We start from the raw sequence: 19,184 nt of genomic DNA, 5'->3' as shown, positions 1-19,184 counted from the left end.
TTATGCATTCGAAGTGTGAGGATAAACTGCCAAAATCCACATGAAGAATCCCCAATCCTAGAAGTACATCATCCTAAAGCAAATAGCGAACGCCCCTCAGTAGATCAAAGCCCAGAAGCTCCATTCCAATTAGAGGGAACTACTCAATTGAAAACTGCATCTAAATACGTAGGAAACACAATCAGCAGTGATGATACGAAGACGAAGAGGCAAATGCTAATCCGTTTGACAGAATTTGGAGTAGTGCCTTTTCTAAAAAACACAAACAGCAACGTGAAAACTGAAAAATTGAAAAGAATAGCAGGACAATTGAATCAAGAAGGGAACCAGAAGCAACAAAGATTGACGCACAAAGCATGAGATGGGAGAGTAGAAATTCATCTGCGTAATACATAGTTCTTTGAGGGATACATTCTGGAATAGAAGGGTTTGATGGAGTGTGGTGTGAGTCTACTATTTGCTTTGTAGTTTGCTAATAAATGCTGGTGGTTGGACGTCTCTTTCACTTTTTCATTTGACAACGTGCAATGCGATATAGGACGCAATGGATCCTGATCAAAATGAGCAGATGCAAGATCTGAGATGCCAATTATAAATTGTTGTTGGTCAGTAAATAACAGATCATACGCAAGTTTTTCATCATCATAAGTTTAAAATTTCTACTATTGAACGCTTTTGCTGCCAATTTTCATTCTTTTCCCCGTCCAATAACATTCACATTCACTCTCTTTATGTAATGTCTTGTTGGGCCTTCCATATTTCTATATACTTAACTTAGGCGCCATTCCAATTAACCTGTAATAGCTTCGACGGTTACCAACACCTAATTTATTTAACCTTTATATGTTCTTGAATCTTTACGTTTATATTTTAGTGTTTCCTATTCCTGTTCATTCGAATTACTCTAAAAATCATGAAATTTTATCATTTATATATGTACGCTAGGAATACATTTGTTTAGGCTACACTTATTTTACTTATAAAAAAGTTCAATTTGTTCGTAAAAAATGTTGATTTTTTTTTTTAATTGAAAACTTCATCTAAATTGTAAATAATGACATATATAAAAACCGAATTAATAAACTAAAGATAACGATAGTTTTAATATGAAGTATAAAAAGGGAAATTGATGAATAATCATGGTTAAAATGGAGTTGTCCAATACGAATTGGGATCAAGTAGCAGTAAATGTCTACAGTGTTGCCGCTGTCATAAAAACACCTACTATTTTAGGATATTTTTGATAATTTTAACGCGATTACGAATATACCGAGATTTTATCTTGTTTATTAGTGATTTTTATTTATTTAGTGTCCTTTGAATTTTTCTAAGGACATCATAGATTTATATTCTGTTGTGAATGAATGTTCTTATATTTCACAATAGAATGAAGAAAACAAAAATCTAGATCAGATCCAATTTACATTTTTCTCCATAAATAATATCACTATCACTGTTAGCATTTATTCGTGTATGTTGAAAATATCATATGAAATCCATGCAAAAGTATCTAGAAAAGATACAAATTTTTTCCTAAATTATTTCAATGATAATTTCAAATTATTCTAAATGCTGCCCTGCCTAGAGTGAAATCAGGTTGTTTGATAACCTCGCGGTTTGTGGTTCGCCATGTATATTTTTTAACATGATCCGCCTTAGTAACAATATACTATTATTTATATGAATAATTTCAATTTAGTAGTTTTTCATTTGTTCATTCAGTATTGCTTATATAAAATGTTTAACATTTAGAGAATTCCAATCTAAATAAGTTAACGAAAAGGTTTGAAATTGTAACCAATTAATCATTTGTTGATTGATCATGATCATGATCATTGATATATCGTCTCGAAAGTTAGTAAAATCGGAAACAAATATTAGACAGTTTGTTTCAAACATAATATATTTCTGTTGAAAATGTGGCAACATTGATTTCGGGGTAAGTACTGCGCAGGTCTGCGTAATCTATGGGCGCCAACTACACAATCGCGAAATGTGAATATAGAATACAACGTTGTGTTTAATCTGTTGAGTGTTTGTTGCCGGCTTAGTTTAGATTGTTAAAGTAGCCACGTGCGTGATGCAATAACTTTAACTGTGACAATCTACTAAAAATGTGCCATAACAATACCTTAAATTAATATATTTTTTATTGGAAAAATTTTCATTATTGAAAATGAGTAGTGTAACAACTCCTGTCTCGAATGGAAGCTTTAATAAACATGAAGACTCCGATGAAAATACGGTGAAACTCCAAAGAAAAATTACTCTTATGAATGGAGTTGCTATTATTGTCGGAACTATCGTGGGTAGTGGGATTTTTGTATCTCCTACTGGGGTTTATGCCGGTACAAAATCCGTTGGGTTATCGATATTAATATGGTGTCTTTCAGGAGTTTTTTCTATGCTGGGAGCCCTTTGTTATGCAGGTAACTATAGAAATATATAAATATTCAAATTTGTAAAGTAAACCTTGCGCGCATTTCCAAATATACATGAAGATACTTTCCATACGTTTTTTTTTCAGTTCTTTTCCTCGATTTTTTAGTTACGGGATGTAAAAGTCTTGTAGGTTGAGGAAATCATTAATAATAATAAGAAAATAGAAATATTTTTCAGCTCAATGTTGATACGAGATTTAATATATAATATATTATTTATAAAAACTGTAATGCAGAGTTTTTTTCAAGGCGTAACTCTATAGAGCAAAAAAAATTAATTGAATTGTTGGAGAAAGTTACTCGACATCAATATACCATTTAATTTGCGCCTGGCCTTAAGGAAATAGATAAATTGAATTCTTATCATATATTTTACTAGAAACAATCGATTTCTATATTTACCAGTCCAACAATGGATGGATAATTCAACTTGTTTATTATAAACATTTCTTATTTGATAAAATTACTAGTTTGGCTGCCAAGAAATAGCTTTTGTAAAATTTTTATTTGTGATATTATTTCTGACACTTTTATAAGAAAAAAATGCGTAGTGAAAGATTTGAATTCTAATTTAGTATCAAATATAAATAAAAATTATCAATGTTTATTTTCAAAATTTCCTTTGTGTTAGTCAATTATTCATAATTAAGTTCAGTGGTCAAATTTATTTTTCTAAATTATAATAATATGTTTGATAAAGTTTTATTTTGATTATAGTCCATTCGATAAGCATTAGATGTAAATAATCCGAATAAAAGCAATAAAAATAAGGCGCCTATAATAAATACATACTCATATACCCTTTTATACAGAGTGGTTTCTGCTCAAAGGAACTGAGCCTAATTGTAAAATAACCAATATGTAGGTCAATAAAAATTTTGTTAGGTATATATAGGATGTCCCACAATATGTTTGATATAGTTTTGTTTATTATCGGTAAAAGGAGCAAAGATTTAGTTCAATATAAATTTTTTTAGGTATAGACAAGATGTTTTAACATATGTTTGATGAAGTTTTATTATTATTATTATACTCCATTCGCTAACATGTAAATTATCTGACTAAAGGTAATAAAAATAAGGCGACATAGAATGGTTTTCTTTAAAATAAGTATATACCTAGTACATACCTTTTATACAGGGTGATTCATGTTCAAAAATTATATAAATAGCTTTGGAAGGAATATATATATATAATTATTGATATTGAAATGATTGCAATTCATTTTTAATAACAACTTCAATTGCCCCACCGATTTTTACAGGTTTCTTTACGTGTCTAGGTAAAATTGCTTAGTATGCTACACGAATGGACTATAAATTATAAAACTTTTAGCACAGGGATGGCGTTCGATTAGATAATTGATTTTATTATCAATTATAAAATTATATTAATAAACATATTGTTTTTAAAAACTTTTTTTCAGAATTGGGGACTGCAGTAACAAGATCTGGTGGCGATTACGCTTATATTTACGTTGCATTTGGACCACTCGGAGCATTCCTAATGTTATGGGTTTCATTACTCATAATACGACCAACTACTCAAGCTATAGTTGCTATAACTTTTGCCGAATATGCCGCTAAACCGTTCTTTCCGGAATGTCGACCTCCTGAAAATGCCATTCGATTACTAGCAGCCGTTTGCCTCTGTAAGTAATTTGAAAGTTGGACAACGAATTTTTCCGCTTTCAATTCATCTATATCACGAAATGTAAGGGCGAATCACTAATTTCCATATCTATTTATTCATCTTATTAACGTTATTAATCCCGGAGAAGATGAATAGACGACTAATGATGCTTGAATCTTCGTGTTGTTTTCCCTATATTGTCTAAATTCAACAAATCGAGTCTTTTGTTTTCTGTTTATAGGTCTGCTGACTGCTATTAACTGTTTGAGCGTTAGATGGGCCATGAGAATACAGAGTGTATTTACTTACGCTAAAATTTTAGCTTTAATCGCCATTATCATTTTTGGGATATATCATTTAGGAAGCGGTGAGTAGGAGACGTAATTATGATGTTTTAGTATACAAATTAAAAAAAAATCGATAGTTTCACACTATAATTATTCATTTTATACCGTAATCTGTGATTGTAAAACAAAACAGTTTATCTAACATAACCTGATTGTCTTCAATGCGTATTTCTAATGATTTTGACGAGAAGATACTTCTAACCTAGGTTTTAGATGATACATTAGACGCAACCCGTATATAAACAAATTTTATTTCATATTATTCCCGAATAAGTTTCGATTTTACTCGACTGATGATTGTGAGTGAATATGGCGTCAGATAGTGTTTACTGAAAAGTATTTAACTACACAAAATACTAATGCAGGTTGGTATTGTCTTCAATTCGGATCAGAGACTCCGAACGAAATGTTACGTTGCTCGGATGAGATGCAATAACATCAAAATCGGTTAGCGATATCTAGAAAAAGGTCAGTGGACGTCGCGTTCTTCAGAGAAGGTGTATTTCAATAATCGTCGCGGTATTGAACAGAAAAGTAGCTGTTTTCTATTTCGAAGAACGATAGAACATGTTTTAGAATTATCAAAATTCGAAACAATATCGAATGTAAAACGTAGTAACTATCAGTTGGTGCTAATTTCTATAGATTTACTTTTTTTGTACCATTATCGGCTATATTTCTGTATCTATCCGGCTTAGAATCATAGAAACACGTTAGTTTAGCCTTTTCTAAGTTTCAGAATCCATTTATCGTGGTACCAGATATCGGAAATTGGATTGGTTCACTTCCGGTTTATTTTTTTTTAACTGAATTTATGAATTAAACAAAGTAAGGTTAGGTTAACTTAATTCGACAAAAATGCGGCCAAAAGATATTTTTCTATGAAGTATCGTATGTTTTTATAATCAAAAGGAACCACCGTTTCTTGTAATCCATAAATCTCGTTCAAAAAGTCAACCAATCTAATTATTGGGAAAACCGGAAGTACTAGTTTTCGTCATCTAGAATCACGATAAATTCCGCTTCTTGAAAAATGCGAAATTAGCGGGCAAATATGCAAATATTTCCGCATTGTCAACTATATTCAGATTTTCGTTTAGTGATTAAAAAAATGGTAAGTAAAGGCCTTGGTCTTTTATTATATGCTATATGCAGCGTCCGAGTTGAGCGTAAACGTTCCAATCGACGTCTGAACGCCAGACACAGCGTCAGCGGTCAATAAATCTCATACGCGAACGACGACGTCTCGTTCACAATAGAAGTCGACAAACAGTGCTAGCGGGTAGTCGTGTGATATAAAATGGGTATAAAATAGAAACTTTTGGTTAGATTAGGTGACGCGGCGTACGGCGTGACGCTGTACGCGGCCGACGGCGTTTATAAGAGACCATAGTTTAACGTTTCTGGATTTAATTAACTCCTAAACCGTCGTGAATCCGATTTTCGTCCGGTAATGGTGACAATATAAATCACCAAGCGTTGTACCACTAATTTTGACAGACTTTGGCTGTTATAAGTTGGAATTTCTGGAACCGTTGGCGATATTCATACTGAATACATTGTACCACCACTTACAATTACACTGTGACGTGCGTTTTGATAACCAAGTTATCGTCTTCAGAGACTTGAGATAACAGTTTACTGTTAGACAGTGTAATCGTGAGTGTTGGTGTAAACAGTGTATTCAGTTTGGCTGTTATATTTTTTAATTGTTAATTACGCAGCAGAAGTGTTACGATGTTATATTTTACTGAAGAATTGCTTCGAATAATATTTGTATATCTACTTTGGGGCAAGTACACCTCTGTTGTATAAAAAAACCTGTTTTCCAATCAATGCACAACCGTCCCAATTTCTTTTACGCAATTATTAACCACAAAACAGTTTCAAAAGATAAATTGTTATTGAAAAATAAATCGTAGCTCAAATAATTGGTATATTTGGATTATTGGTTAACAAATTAACCTTATGTCTTATATACAACAGAGATAATACGTGTTATAAACCAAGTTCTCGCCAATCAAAGCTTTGATAAATTACAAACACAGCTCTAATTTTGTTTCAAAACATTTTAATACACAATCTTTTCAAATTAAACATTTTTAAACCTACATTCCGAATTATTCAGCTCCTGTATATAAAATTGTGATTAAATCCGGTAAAGTAGGTGGCTACTTCATTTGTTTATCCATGTTTTTTGTTGTACCTTTAAATTGTGTATAATATAAGCATCTCCAAAATATTACTTAAAATACTAAGTACATTTTTTATGGCTCAGTCGCTTGTTTGGATATCGGCCCTACTTTCGCAACCCAAATACATATTTCTTCATATTATTTGAAAAAATAAGAAATTTTGTTGATAAAAATATGCTTGTCATTGAAACAAAATAACAAATTATATTTAACTTAGTATTTGGTATTTGAAACATGATAAAAATAAATTGAAAAATCCTATAAAAATTGATAAAAAACGATAAAGTACAAAATTTCACAATTCGAATATGAACTAATATTAAAGACATCATCAATTACCTAAAAAAATTGATAGAATGCGTGAAGGACAGTCCACAGTCATAAAATGAAAGAAACTAATTGAAATATGTATACAAATTAATAAACAGCTTGTATACAAGCAGACTTGTTACACACTTTGGTCTTTACTACTACCCTGACTTAGTGAGATCCTTTCCCATGTCTAAGGGTGAGATATGCAATTCCCACTTGTTATATATTACAAGAATTTTGTACATGCCGCCCCCTGGAGGTTTATATACTTCAATTGAACAATAGAATAAATCAAAAAAATATCTAATTCAAACAATACAAAAGGTAAAATATGCGATGGACAAAATTCTAAATGAATTTCATTATGAATCCGGCTCGAAGGACCAAACGTTGTTTGTATTGGAAGAACCGATTTATTATAATGATAAAGACTTTACGACTACCCTGACTTAGTGAGATCTCCTCTTATATCTAAGGGTGGGATATGCAATCCCCACTTGTTTGAGAATGAAGAGGACAAGACCTGGTGGAAGTTGAAAGTTCATAGGTTATAAGTTAAATAATTGCATATAGAATCTATAATGGGGAAAAAATGGCTGTTTGTTTTTATATTTCTGCTCCAATTTTTTAAATTAATTTTCAGGACATACGGAAAATTTCCACAATGCATTCGATGGTAAATATGAGATATCAACAATTGCTTTAAGCTTTTATTCAGGATTGTTCGCATTTGGGGGTTGGAATTTTCTCAATTTTGTTACAGAAGAATTGCAAGATCCATACAGGTAAATATAGTTTTTATTTGATGTGTTAGCTTCTATATAAATCCAATTAATCACATGGTATTACTCTACCTGTAGACGCCCGGTATAGTACAACTATGGATGATAAATTAACTGCTGACACTTCGTATCTTATAACTACAATATAATAAACATAAGCCAAATACAGTTTTATGGCAAACAAGATAAAAACTATGGGTTTCGAAGGAACGTATAAATTTAAAAAGTTTTTAAATTTCTAGTGGCTTATAATTTACAGTAATTTTTGCTTAAATTGCAACTAATTGACAGAATTGACAAAAACAAGACGCTTATACGGGCTTCTGCTCTATAGGATACAAAATGGCGGATCAGGAGATCTACTTCCCTAGTGCTCTATGCCTACGAGGAAGAAATAACGCCGATGATTCTAAATAGTATGTCTATCTAATGCTGGATGTAATTCCTTCATAGTTTTGAATAATACTAGCTACCACTCCGGACGAAAAGATCCCGACTGGGAAAAAACAATCCGTAAAAGAAAATGTAGGCTGAAATGTCAGTTTATGAATCAATTTTCTGAATATATCTAATCACAAAACGAATGGGATGAATACATACATACGGTGTATCTTACTTAATTTATTCACACGCGTTTAACTATTTAACTCTCGCACTAAACTATTCCCTAACACTTAACATCTAATTTATTTAAATATTCCGTTCAGTTCACTTGTCACTTTCCCACTATGACGTTAAATTGTTCAGAAATTCACTCTCTCTGTCAACTAGACACTCATTTTATATACAGTATCATCACATTCTAGAATCTTCGATTCCTGGAAATCTAGTTTGCCGTAAATAAACAATTATTGATGCGTTATAAGGAAAAAAATGAATTCTACATCTACTTTGTTGTATCAGAGTTTTTTTCTTTCGGCTATGTACAGTGATTTCTTCGATTTAAAAAATTATCAAATCTTAATTAACAACAAATCGAGTTTGTATTGTAGTTAATTGCATAATTATTTAGATTTCGGTTGATAAACACCAAAACTAATATATGTTTATCAAATATCTATTCAGTAATCTGAGAAAAGCTACATCAAAATGGCGACCGTGGGGTAAACAATCGATTTTCTCGTTATACCAGTGTTTGGTTTTTTGTTTCATTTTCCGGGAATAAGAGTTTTTGATATTGTTTTATGGAGGACTACATAGATTTGTTTTAGTGAAATTAGTACAGCTAAAACTGAGAATTTGTACAATTTTTTATAGTCATTCTGCAAGGTCAAGCACTAAATTTAGAACACTTGTATTTATTTTATACTTAAATTAAGGCAGTTTTGTAGACATGAGTTAGTAGTCGCATAGTGATAACCCAGTGGCAGATGAAAGGTTACAAAGACAAACTTAAAGCTTTTGGTGGAGTTAACCCTTTATATTAGATGAAAAAAATTTTGCTCAATATTCTGCTCATTTTTTACAAATTTCCAATATACTTGCTTCTCAGTTAATATTTACCGCTTACTAACGCTAAGCACAACACTGCATAGAAAATAAAATGACAAATCGACGTATCTGGGAGTAAATTCAGCACTTCTTCAAGTAGCAACACTTGAAGAAGCCATTTCGCAATAAAACTGGAAATACTAAGGTCTAAAATCCAACAAATAACTTCACACACCATATAAAAACTTCGTCAAATGCATTTGTTTGCCCCACGGCGGCCATTTTTTAAATGGGTAATTAAAGATGGCTAAATTGCATCAAAAAATATGTACTTAAGCCGTTATACAAAATGTAAATCTTCAGTTGGCAAAAGGGTATAGCAGGGCACATAAAAAGAGAAATATGTTTTTTTTTCGAAAAAAGTTAGTTACTATATAAAAAATACTAATTTTCAATTCTTTTCTTCATAAATTCGAATTTTTTGCTTAATAAATTATTTAATTTCCATCTGGACGCCGATACTGCCCTTTCTCTATCTTTCCACTTGTTTTACAATCAAGGATTAACCTAGAAAGGTTTTCATTGTCAAATTATACAAAACGAAAACGCCTTTCTCTATATCCGAGTCGAGTGCATGGTTTTCAATAGATTGGGGTAATAAATTCTTTAGATAACAGATTTCTCACGTTTCAACTTTACGTAGAATCAATATGGGGCATCCATTCTGATAAAAAATATCAGAAATAACACAAATAAAGTAGAACAAAGATTCTAGAATAGGAGGAAAGTGAAATTATTATTCTCGTCTCCCTGCCATGTTCAATCAAACTTTACAAGTGATTATAGTCCATTCATTTTAATACCCGACTCGATGTCCCTATAAAACTGGCCCAATTCAGCAATCAAACGAACTATCAAAATGGTCGCCGTAGGGTAAACAATTGCTTTTGTCTAAGTTTTTGTGTGGTTTGTGAAATTATTTGTCGGATTTTAGACCTTATTACTTAAAGACGTATAAAACTCCCTCCCAGAAACTGGCATCAGTGATAATTAATGTTCAAAAAATTCCCGTAACTCAAGCACGATCATTTTAGAGTATGTTCTCACACCACGCAATTAAACTGGAAATAATAAGTCCTAAACTCCAACAAATAATTTCACAAAACACACAAAAACTTAGACAAAAGTAATTGTTTACCCCACGGCGACCATTTTGACAGTTCGTTAGATTGCTTAGATAGACCCGACTCACTGGGAAAAGCAATCCGTAAAATATTGGCTAGTTAGCAAGAATTTTCTGTGTGAGGTAATTAATTAGATAACTTTTACATATGGATTAAAAAAAGGAAATTTGAATGTGGATGTTTGAGGGTTTGCAAAGCCATTTGATATTCCGAGATATTGGGAATATAAAAAGGGCACGTCTCCATGTTAAATATAAAAATTCATAAATAATAATTTTAATGAGAAAAGATTTTTACGGTAATGGAATCTAATACACAATATCAATAAACTTGTGAAAGGGTATTTAGAATTTTATTAGAAATATTCAATCATTTATTACCGTTTCAATAATGATTTTATCACAAACTTTGTAATTTTCCTAACAGAAGATTTAATCTTTATTACATATTTTAATAACGAATCAAAACGTTGACACTTTTTGAGACCCCGTCCTTGATTCATTGCTGCTGAACAGTTGAAGGTTATTATTTATAAAAAAAGCAAAATAGCACTAGTAATTTTGTAATTATTATACCAGAGATTGTGATAATTGCGATCAATGTCAAGACAATTTTTCTATTAACACTATTATACAGAGTGTACCATCAAAATGGAATGAATTGTGTATTTTTTTCAACAAAAATTTTTATATGTCATGTAAATGTTCGATACAACTCATGCAAATTTAATTAGAAAAGCTCTAATCAAGAAAAAACCAGAAATAAAATCAACTGCTACCTACGAACTATGAAATGAATTATAAAGAGGCAAAAAAATCATAAAGTATGCTATTTCTTGCCAGAACAAAATATTACATTTGATGATCATGGCTGTCACAAATCAAAGTTAACAGTTTTCTCTTCTCCGTGGCTGTCAAACCTCAAGAATTTAAAGTATATAAAATATCAACATAAACCACAGCAAACTTTAGTTATTTTTACCAGAGTTCTCCAATCAACTGATCTGATTGACATTTTAAGCAAAAAGGAACCATATGTCTTCCTGGAATTGCAACGGGCAGACAAAAGTGATGAAATCAAAGCGCTGAAGTTGCTACCAACAATCAACTGTTCTGATTGACATTCTGTTGGTTGCTAAATCAAAAGTAACTAGATTTCTCCCTAGATTTGCAACTGACAGATAATAGAAATGACATTAAACTAATTAAGCTGCTCCAATCAATCCATCAGCTGATCTGTGACATGTGAATGGTTGTTGAGTCAAAAGTAACTAAATATCTTCCTAGATTTACAATTGGCAGACAAAAGCGAGGAAATCAAGCCTATAAAGCTGCCCACATCAATCAATCAGATCATCTGACTGACATTAGGTTGGTTGCTAAATCAAAAGTAACTAGATTTCTCCCTAGATTTTCAACTGACAGATAATAGAAATGACATTAAACTAATTGAGCTGCTCCAATCAATCCATCAGCTGATCTGTGACATGTGAAAGGTTGTTAAGCCAAAAGTAACTAAATCTCTTCCTAGATTTACAATTGGCAGACAAAAGTGATGAAATCAAGCTGATGTATTTTGTTCTAAATGAGATCGAGTTTATAAAATAAATGAATTTTAGTTAAGAAACCGTTCGATTAACGTTATAATTTGTTTTCAGAAATTTACCAAAGGCTATCTGGATTGCTTTACCAACAGTTACAGGAATATATGTATTAGCAAATGTTGCGTATTTTGCAGTTTTATCTGGAGTTGAAATTGAGAGTTCTGCAGCTGTTGCTTTGGTAAGCAAGCTTCGAAAACATTTCACTCAGTCCACATAACAAAACTGCATCATCAAGTACCTACTTTCGCTGCAAAATAACCAAAGTATGCCCCTCAGGGCGTATCATAAGTCACGTGACCTTAAATGACCTGATTACCACACACTGTTTTGATTTATCATTTATTGTAACATGTTTTCACGTCACTATCTCACTTTACTAGATATAATTTCTTTTATACATTTACTTATAGGTCTTAATTATATTTTTTTAAAATAATTGAAAAATTCATGTGAAATACTTCATTTTAGTAAAAACCAATGTTACCAACTTATTTTATTACGTCAGATATTCCCAGTCTCTATATAAAAAGTGCAACTTCATGTTTTCGCTCGCCTAGAGTGTCAAATGAGGTCACGTGGTATAATTTCCACTGGAGCGCCATCTTAAATTGATGCAGCGTCGGATATAAGAGCGTGAAGCTTCAAAACGCTAAAATATACCACCTCTATCAATAGTCTATTAACCTATAAACATAAAATGTGTTATACTGAACACACTATTCACTACCACTACATTAACACTCACAATTACACTGCCTCGCGCGCGTTTCGACAACCAAGTTATCGTCTTCAGAGTCTGAATGTAAACTAAAACCTAATAACTTATTTTATACTGAATTTTCCCACCAATAAACGAAAATTAATTCCAGCCTGCTTAATATGAAACGTTTTGCATTTTGAGGTTATGTTTTTTACATCCAATTCTATTGTTTACTTCCGTTTCAATTGATTCTTTTTTATATTAGTCAACTTAATCCGAAAGAAAAATAATTATTTTCCTAAATATCAAATTATGAAATTAAAAGTCGGAGCACAGAGAAAGCATAAATCATAATTGTACGTGATTCTTGAGAATATTGCTCCGACAAAAAACTAATAAAGGTTCAGTGATAATAAGTTTTTACATTAGGGCTTCCTAGTTATCAATCTCAAATAATTAGTAGAATAAAATTTCGAAAAATTTATTGAAATAGTAAACTATTCTTTTGTTTTTATTTTTTTACACCCTGTATATTTTTAGTATCGTTTTGTTAACTTTTCTATCAATTTATTGAAATTTTGTGGTATTTAAAAACATTCAAATCTTTTTATAATCATATTTTAGAATCTAAATTTATCAAAAAAAAAAAAAAATGAAAAGTAAACATTAAGTCTCCCTTTCATATGTTTCGATTCTAAATTCACTAAAACCAAAATATAAAACAAGCAATCGAGACTCTCTGATGACATAACCTAAAATGCTATTTTTTTAACTGAGTACTCCAAAAAATACTAAATTGCAAACGATTAATGAGTCAAAAAAACATTATTATATTTTTTAGTCGTTTGGAATGAAGATGTTCAACAGTGTGCAGTGGCTAGTTCCTATATTTGTAGCTCTTTCGACATTCGGGGGCGTTAATGGTATTTTATTCACATCTTCAAGACTGTTTTTGACTGGATCCCAAGAAGGGCATTTACCAGACTTTTTATCATTCATCCATATAAAGAGAAATACTCCAATTCCTAGTTTAATATTCACAGTAAGTCAAACTTCATTTATTATTTAGAAATATGAAAAAAAAACAGTCAATGTCTATAACAAATTGGAGTTATGACTTTTTTATACCTGTTCAGGAATGTAATAAATCACTTCTGGATTTCATATAGCAGTTCAGAACTGTTATAAATCAGTTATGACTTTTATTTGCCAGTTCAGAACTGGCATAAATGAGTTCTGGATTTTATATAACAGTTCAGAACTGTAATAAATCAGTTCTGGATTTTATATACCAGTTGAGGATTGTAATAAATTAGTTCTGTATTTTATGTATTAGTTGAAGGCTGAGAAATCAGTTATGGCTTTTGTTTGCCAGTTCAGGACTGTAAGAAATCAGTTGTGGTATTCATATAACAGTTCAGTACTGTCATAAATCAGTTATGGCTTTTGTGCGCCAGTAATGAATTTTATATTCCAGTTCAGAACTGTAATCAATCATTTTTGGACTTCACGTGCTAGTTTAGGACTGTAATAAATTAGTTATGGGCTTATGAGCTCGTTCAGGACTGTAAGAAACTAATTATGTATTTTATATACTAGTACATGACTATAAAGTATCAGTTATGACTTTTGAATACCAATTTATGACTGGAAAAAAATCGTTGTGCGTTTTATACACCAGATCAGAACTGTAATAAATTAGTTCTGGACTCTAAGAAATCAGTTATGACTTTTGTACGCCAATTCAGGACTTGAGTTATTGGTTTCATATACCACAAATCTGTTATGGCTTTTGTATTCTAATTTCTCATTTTGTTTCAGTGTATTACATCTTTAGTTATGTTACTAATAAGCGATGTATTTGAGCTGATAAATTACTATGGTCAGATATTATGGCTTTCGAGTGCTGCAAGTGTAGTTGGAATGCTTTGGTTACGCTACAAACAACCTGACCTGCCAAGACCAATCAGGGTACATACTTCTATACCTATACTGTTTTTACTATGCTGTGCATTTATTATCATATTTCCTATACCAACACAACCTTGGAATACTGTTATAGGATTAGCGATAACCTTATCAGGTAAAAATTGTTTATATATTGTGACTGTTCCATTTAATCAATATTTTTGTGCAACAAAATGTTGTTACTTCAATTAATTAGGCGCGAAATCCGACTAATGACCGGACTTTTAACCAAACAGTCATCCAAGACGCCATTTTCACACCATGAGTATCACGAATGATCCGAAGAGCCACTGATGCATGCAGACCTCATCATCTGCCCAGCATTCACACAAGCGTGGTTCAAACACATGGGCAAGCCTCACATGAATATTCTAGAGTGTTCTGTAAATGTTTTAGAATTGAAAAACATTGAAGAATATTCGAGGTGATCGATTTTGCTATAAAACAGCGCGCTATAAGCAATTAAGGTTATGATAGTGAAAGTATAATCTTTGTGTAAATGTAAATTATTCGTGTAACAAGTATTTAAAAGTGAATTTGTTTCTAGGTATTCCAGTTTATTATGTGTGCGTGAAATGGAAACATAAACCAGAAGGCTATCACTCGTTTTTGAAAAATATAACCAAATTTGTCCAGAAAACAATGCGAGTTACCAATCCAGAGGCTTCTGCAACATTAGCACATTCTTAAATGTTTTTATAATTGTTATTAATTTATTTATTTGTTGTATACAAGCTAAAGGTATTTATTGATACTGCAGTTTCCATTTTTTTTATAGTATTATATACATTTTCTGTATTGCGCATGAATAAAAAAATATTTAAACAAATTGTCGATATTTTATTACAACTTGTACAAAACCAACAGAAATTACACAAGGAATAAATCGAATTTTAACAATATGAAAGTTTTATAATTTTAGTCGTTTTCATTTATCAACACCTGTTCTGGTTTTTCCCATAATTTGATTGAACGTACAGCGGCAGTTAGGACTGTGTCTTTTTTAGGGTGAACGCTTAATGAATTCAAAACTTTGCCAGCAGTATGTACAAACTTTTTCACCACTTCCGTACTAACCAAATCCCAACACCACAATTCTCCTGTTTTAGATCCAGACAATACATAATTATCGTTAGTTATTATGGCACTTTCAATATTCATATCGTCCGTTCGATGACCAGTGTACCTAGAAATATAAATAATTTCAAAATATCCAAAATTTTTAGTAGGGAGATTTGGAAATATATATCACTGTAGAGATTTTTGTTTTGGGGCTCTAAAGTTTCATCTCCTGCAACGATAAAGTCAAAACAATCTTGAGCATAGTGAATTTGTTGCTCCTTCTATCCACAGCATCCGGGGGACCCAACTAGCACTCACCTTGCGTTAACACAACGTTCCTGTTAAAAGTTCCTTCAATTGTGTCATGGCAAGTTTCAGAAATGAGTTCAATAAGTACATGGAGAGACTAATACTACTCTTTCAGATCTTTCCTCCTCCTGTAACCCTTTCTGGTAGTTTTCCTAAACAACAGAAAGCTTTCAGGCCAAAACTAACATTGGTACACTGAAGATTCAGGAACATTTCAAAAAATTAATATAGCAAACAAAAGGTTCTGTCAATAACTACTAAAGTTTACTACAATTTACAGGTGGAAATAAAAAGAATATAAGCTAAAGATCTACAAATATCTGATTGGGAACAGAAGTAACAAAGGAATAAGATTTTACTTCAGCGTATACATGTAACAGAAACTAGTTAATCCAGTATTTTTTTTTAATTAAATACTTACTGTCCTAATATTTCTCCCGAGGTTTTATCAAATAAACGAATTGTATTATCGGCAGATCCAGCTAAAACACACTGGCCATCATGAGAGAAGCAAACTGATACCACCGGAGCTAAAACAAAATTCTTCTGACAATTTCTGTTTAAATGTTTACAATTTTACCATTATCCATGAGTTTCTGGAACAATTTGGATATTCACATTAAACTACTTCACCAATACTCATGATTAAACTGGTCTTTCAATCTGAATTTGATTTGAAAGACCAGACAGTGTAATTGTGAGTGTTGATGTAGTTGTAGTGAGGTGTGTTTAGTACTATTCATGTTAGTAGTGAAAATATATCTTGTTCTTAACATGTTGAACCCCTACACAATCCATCTCTTCTCCAATGCTCAAGGGAGGGTATTTTTTTGGGTATTACTGTTGGGTTAGACCGTCTCTTGGGTTCTTGAAATATCACCTTACACTTGAGCCGTTTCACTTTAGACTATTGAATAATTTTTTTTGTTTCACCCTAATCTCACTTTGTGACTTTCACTTACTATTTTCTACAGGCAATGAGTTTTCCTCACAACACAAACAGCCATAGACTCCTTCCTGAGCAACTGTTTTCCTACACTGATTTGAAAATCTGTCATTCTCATATTCTTTTTTATTATATGGTTTTTGTGTGATTTTTTGACACTTTTATTTCAAATAAATTTTATGGTTGGGGCTCAACGTGTTAAGCCAATCCATCTCGTTGGTTATGGTAACACTTGGTCCTACTTGATCATAATGGACTTGAGATACTCACTGCTGCTTTTTTAATAAAGTTCATTAGGAAATTATGATTTCAGTTGTAAGAAAAAGTTATTAATAATTCATACCTCCAACAAAATCTGAATCGCATCTTGCATTCCTTAGGTCATATCTTCTAAATGAGCAATCTACAGATCCTACAAGTATTTCGTGATCTGTAACTTGTAACGATGTCACGCAGTCTTTTGCATCTTTCATTGTCTGAACAGGATTTTGAGATCTAGACTTTACATCCCAACACATTACAGTATTATCTAAACTTCCTGATACAACTATAGTTGATTCTTCATTATATTTAACACAAGTAACAGTAGCTGCATGTCCTCTTGAAAATAAATATACAGTGTAATTATTAAGTGGGACATTTTTAATAACGTAAATATTTCAATCATATTTTTTGAAATATATAAAGTATTTGCAATCTGTATTAACAAAAGCTACATCAAAATAAAATAGTTACTACTAGTAATATGATTCAAAATCATAATAGAATGGTAAATCTAATTGCATACGAACAATGCTAAATGAATATGAAGCTTAAGAAAAAGTTGTTTGTACCTTAATCTTCTGGTAGGTTGTCCAGTTGTGACGTCCCATAATATACATGATTTATCAGAAGAACAACTAACTAATTGGCTATTATCACAGGAGCCACAGACATCAAGTACTTCATTTCCATGACCACCATACGTTTTAAGTAGGATACCTTTGTAGGGATTCCAAAGTTTTAGTTTTTTGTCTGAACCGCATGTTAAGCAGTAGGATCCATCAACTAAAATAATGTGTTCATAATTTACAAAAAACTACAGAAAATATAATTTAATATTGAATAAGTAAGTAATTTTTGTACCAAATATCTTTGTAAGGGTTATTTTTAGAACTACTTAAAACAAGGAGAGTGGAGTGTATTTAGACATTTTATCTAGTGTTTTTCAATAACCAACACTCTCTTTTGAACATGTAAGAACAAGAATTCGGCGAATTATTGATGCTTTAAACGACAGAATCGAGTACCACAATCAGTATTGTAAAATAATAATTCCTTTTGCTCTTCCCCAAGGATAACTACAATTTCTTTTTAGGAATTACTGTATCCTCCAAAGAAAATGTAACAAACTCAACTATAGAAAACTTGCCTGATCATTCCAAGCCAAAATATGCCCTACTTACTATTTTTTTCAGTGTTTAGTTTCTTTCTAAGGATCATTTCAAAAATTGAGTGAAACTTTTGGGAGGAACTGTATTATTTCCAAAAACACAAAAATTGAATAGAATAAGAATCATAGATTATTCAAAAAATAATAATATCAACATATTCTAAACGGTAATTAATTTTTATTTGAATCTCGTCTAAAATTTATATTGTATTAGTTATAACGGTTATTAAAGGGATAATACGGTGAGATGTCGGAGATGCATTTGGATTAACCTAGTTCTTTTAGAAAGTGAAGGTAAACTATTTATATTTGGTTGATGTTGGTTAAATAGTAATACAGAGTTTTTCAGTAAGAATTGACTAAAGATTATAATAATTAAATATATAATATAACTAAAAGATGTCTTTATAATCTAAAATATAACAAGTTACCATTAAATCTGACTGCCCTTACAGCTCCCTGATTGCAATCGATAGTATTTGAATTTATTAAATCCATGCAACTTGATACAATATTTGTAAACAAATATTTAACCTCAATAAGAGTAAATAAAAACAATGTGTTGTAGGACCGTGCGTGCTGCTCAATGTTTTTACACTGAGGTGCTCATTTAGTTCGAAAAGTACACTTCAGTTATCTTAGTAAATTGTAGTAGTAGCGGCATCACTGTCTATACAATAAATAATAGTGTAGCAATCAGTAGCCCTCATAATGGTCTCAGTATATGATCAACTAACATTAATTATCACTCTTATATTGGTTATTATGTTAAATTAGCTATGTAAAAATCATAGAGTTATTATTAAACATAGAGCGGGATATAAGTGGAATTGCACTATT

The 19,184-nt window shown here is 31.4% G+C and overlaps 2 protein-coding genes across 2 annotated transcripts; one reads left to right on the top strand and one right to left on the bottom strand.

The window, feature by feature from the left end:
• Positions 1–1,943: 1,943 nt before the first annotated feature.
• Positions 1,944–15,424, top strand: LOC130899865 (Y+L amino acid transporter 2). Its single transcript, XM_057810021.1, has 8 exons — positions 1,944–2,429; positions 3,868–4,092; positions 4,315–4,440; positions 7,571–7,712; positions 11,982–12,105; positions 13,469–13,669; positions 14,449–14,710; positions 15,143–15,424. Exons 1-8 carry the CDS (start codon positions 2,177–2,179, stop codon positions 15,283–15,285), a joined length of 1,476 nt encoding a protein of 491 aa, XP_057666004.1. The 5' UTR covers positions 1,944–2,176; the 3' UTR covers positions 15,286–15,424.
• On the bottom strand, positions 15,415–19,020 carry LOC130899867 (WD repeat domain-containing protein 83). Its single transcript, XM_057810022.1, has 5 exons — positions 18,776–19,020; positions 17,746–17,959; positions 17,256–17,512; positions 16,388–16,496; positions 15,415–15,781 (listed from the first exon to the last, which is right to left on the bottom strand). The coding sequence occupies exons 1-5, from the start codon at positions 18,840–18,842 to the stop codon at positions 15,514–15,516; spliced, it is 915 nt and encodes a 304-aa protein (XP_057666005.1). The 5' UTR covers positions 18,843–19,020; the 3' UTR covers positions 15,415–15,513.
• Positions 19,021–19,184: the final 164 nt, after the last annotated feature.

This window comes from Diorhabda carinulata, chromosome 12 (genome assembly GCF_026250575.1).
Source record: "Diorhabda carinulata isolate Delta chromosome 12, icDioCari1.1, whole genome shotgun sequence".
Lineage (NCBI taxonomy): Eukaryota > Metazoa > Arthropoda > Insecta > Coleoptera > Chrysomelidae > Diorhabda > Diorhabda carinulata.
The sequence above is the reverse complement of the archived record's forward strand: the minus strand, read 5'-3'. Positions and strand labels throughout refer to the sequence as shown.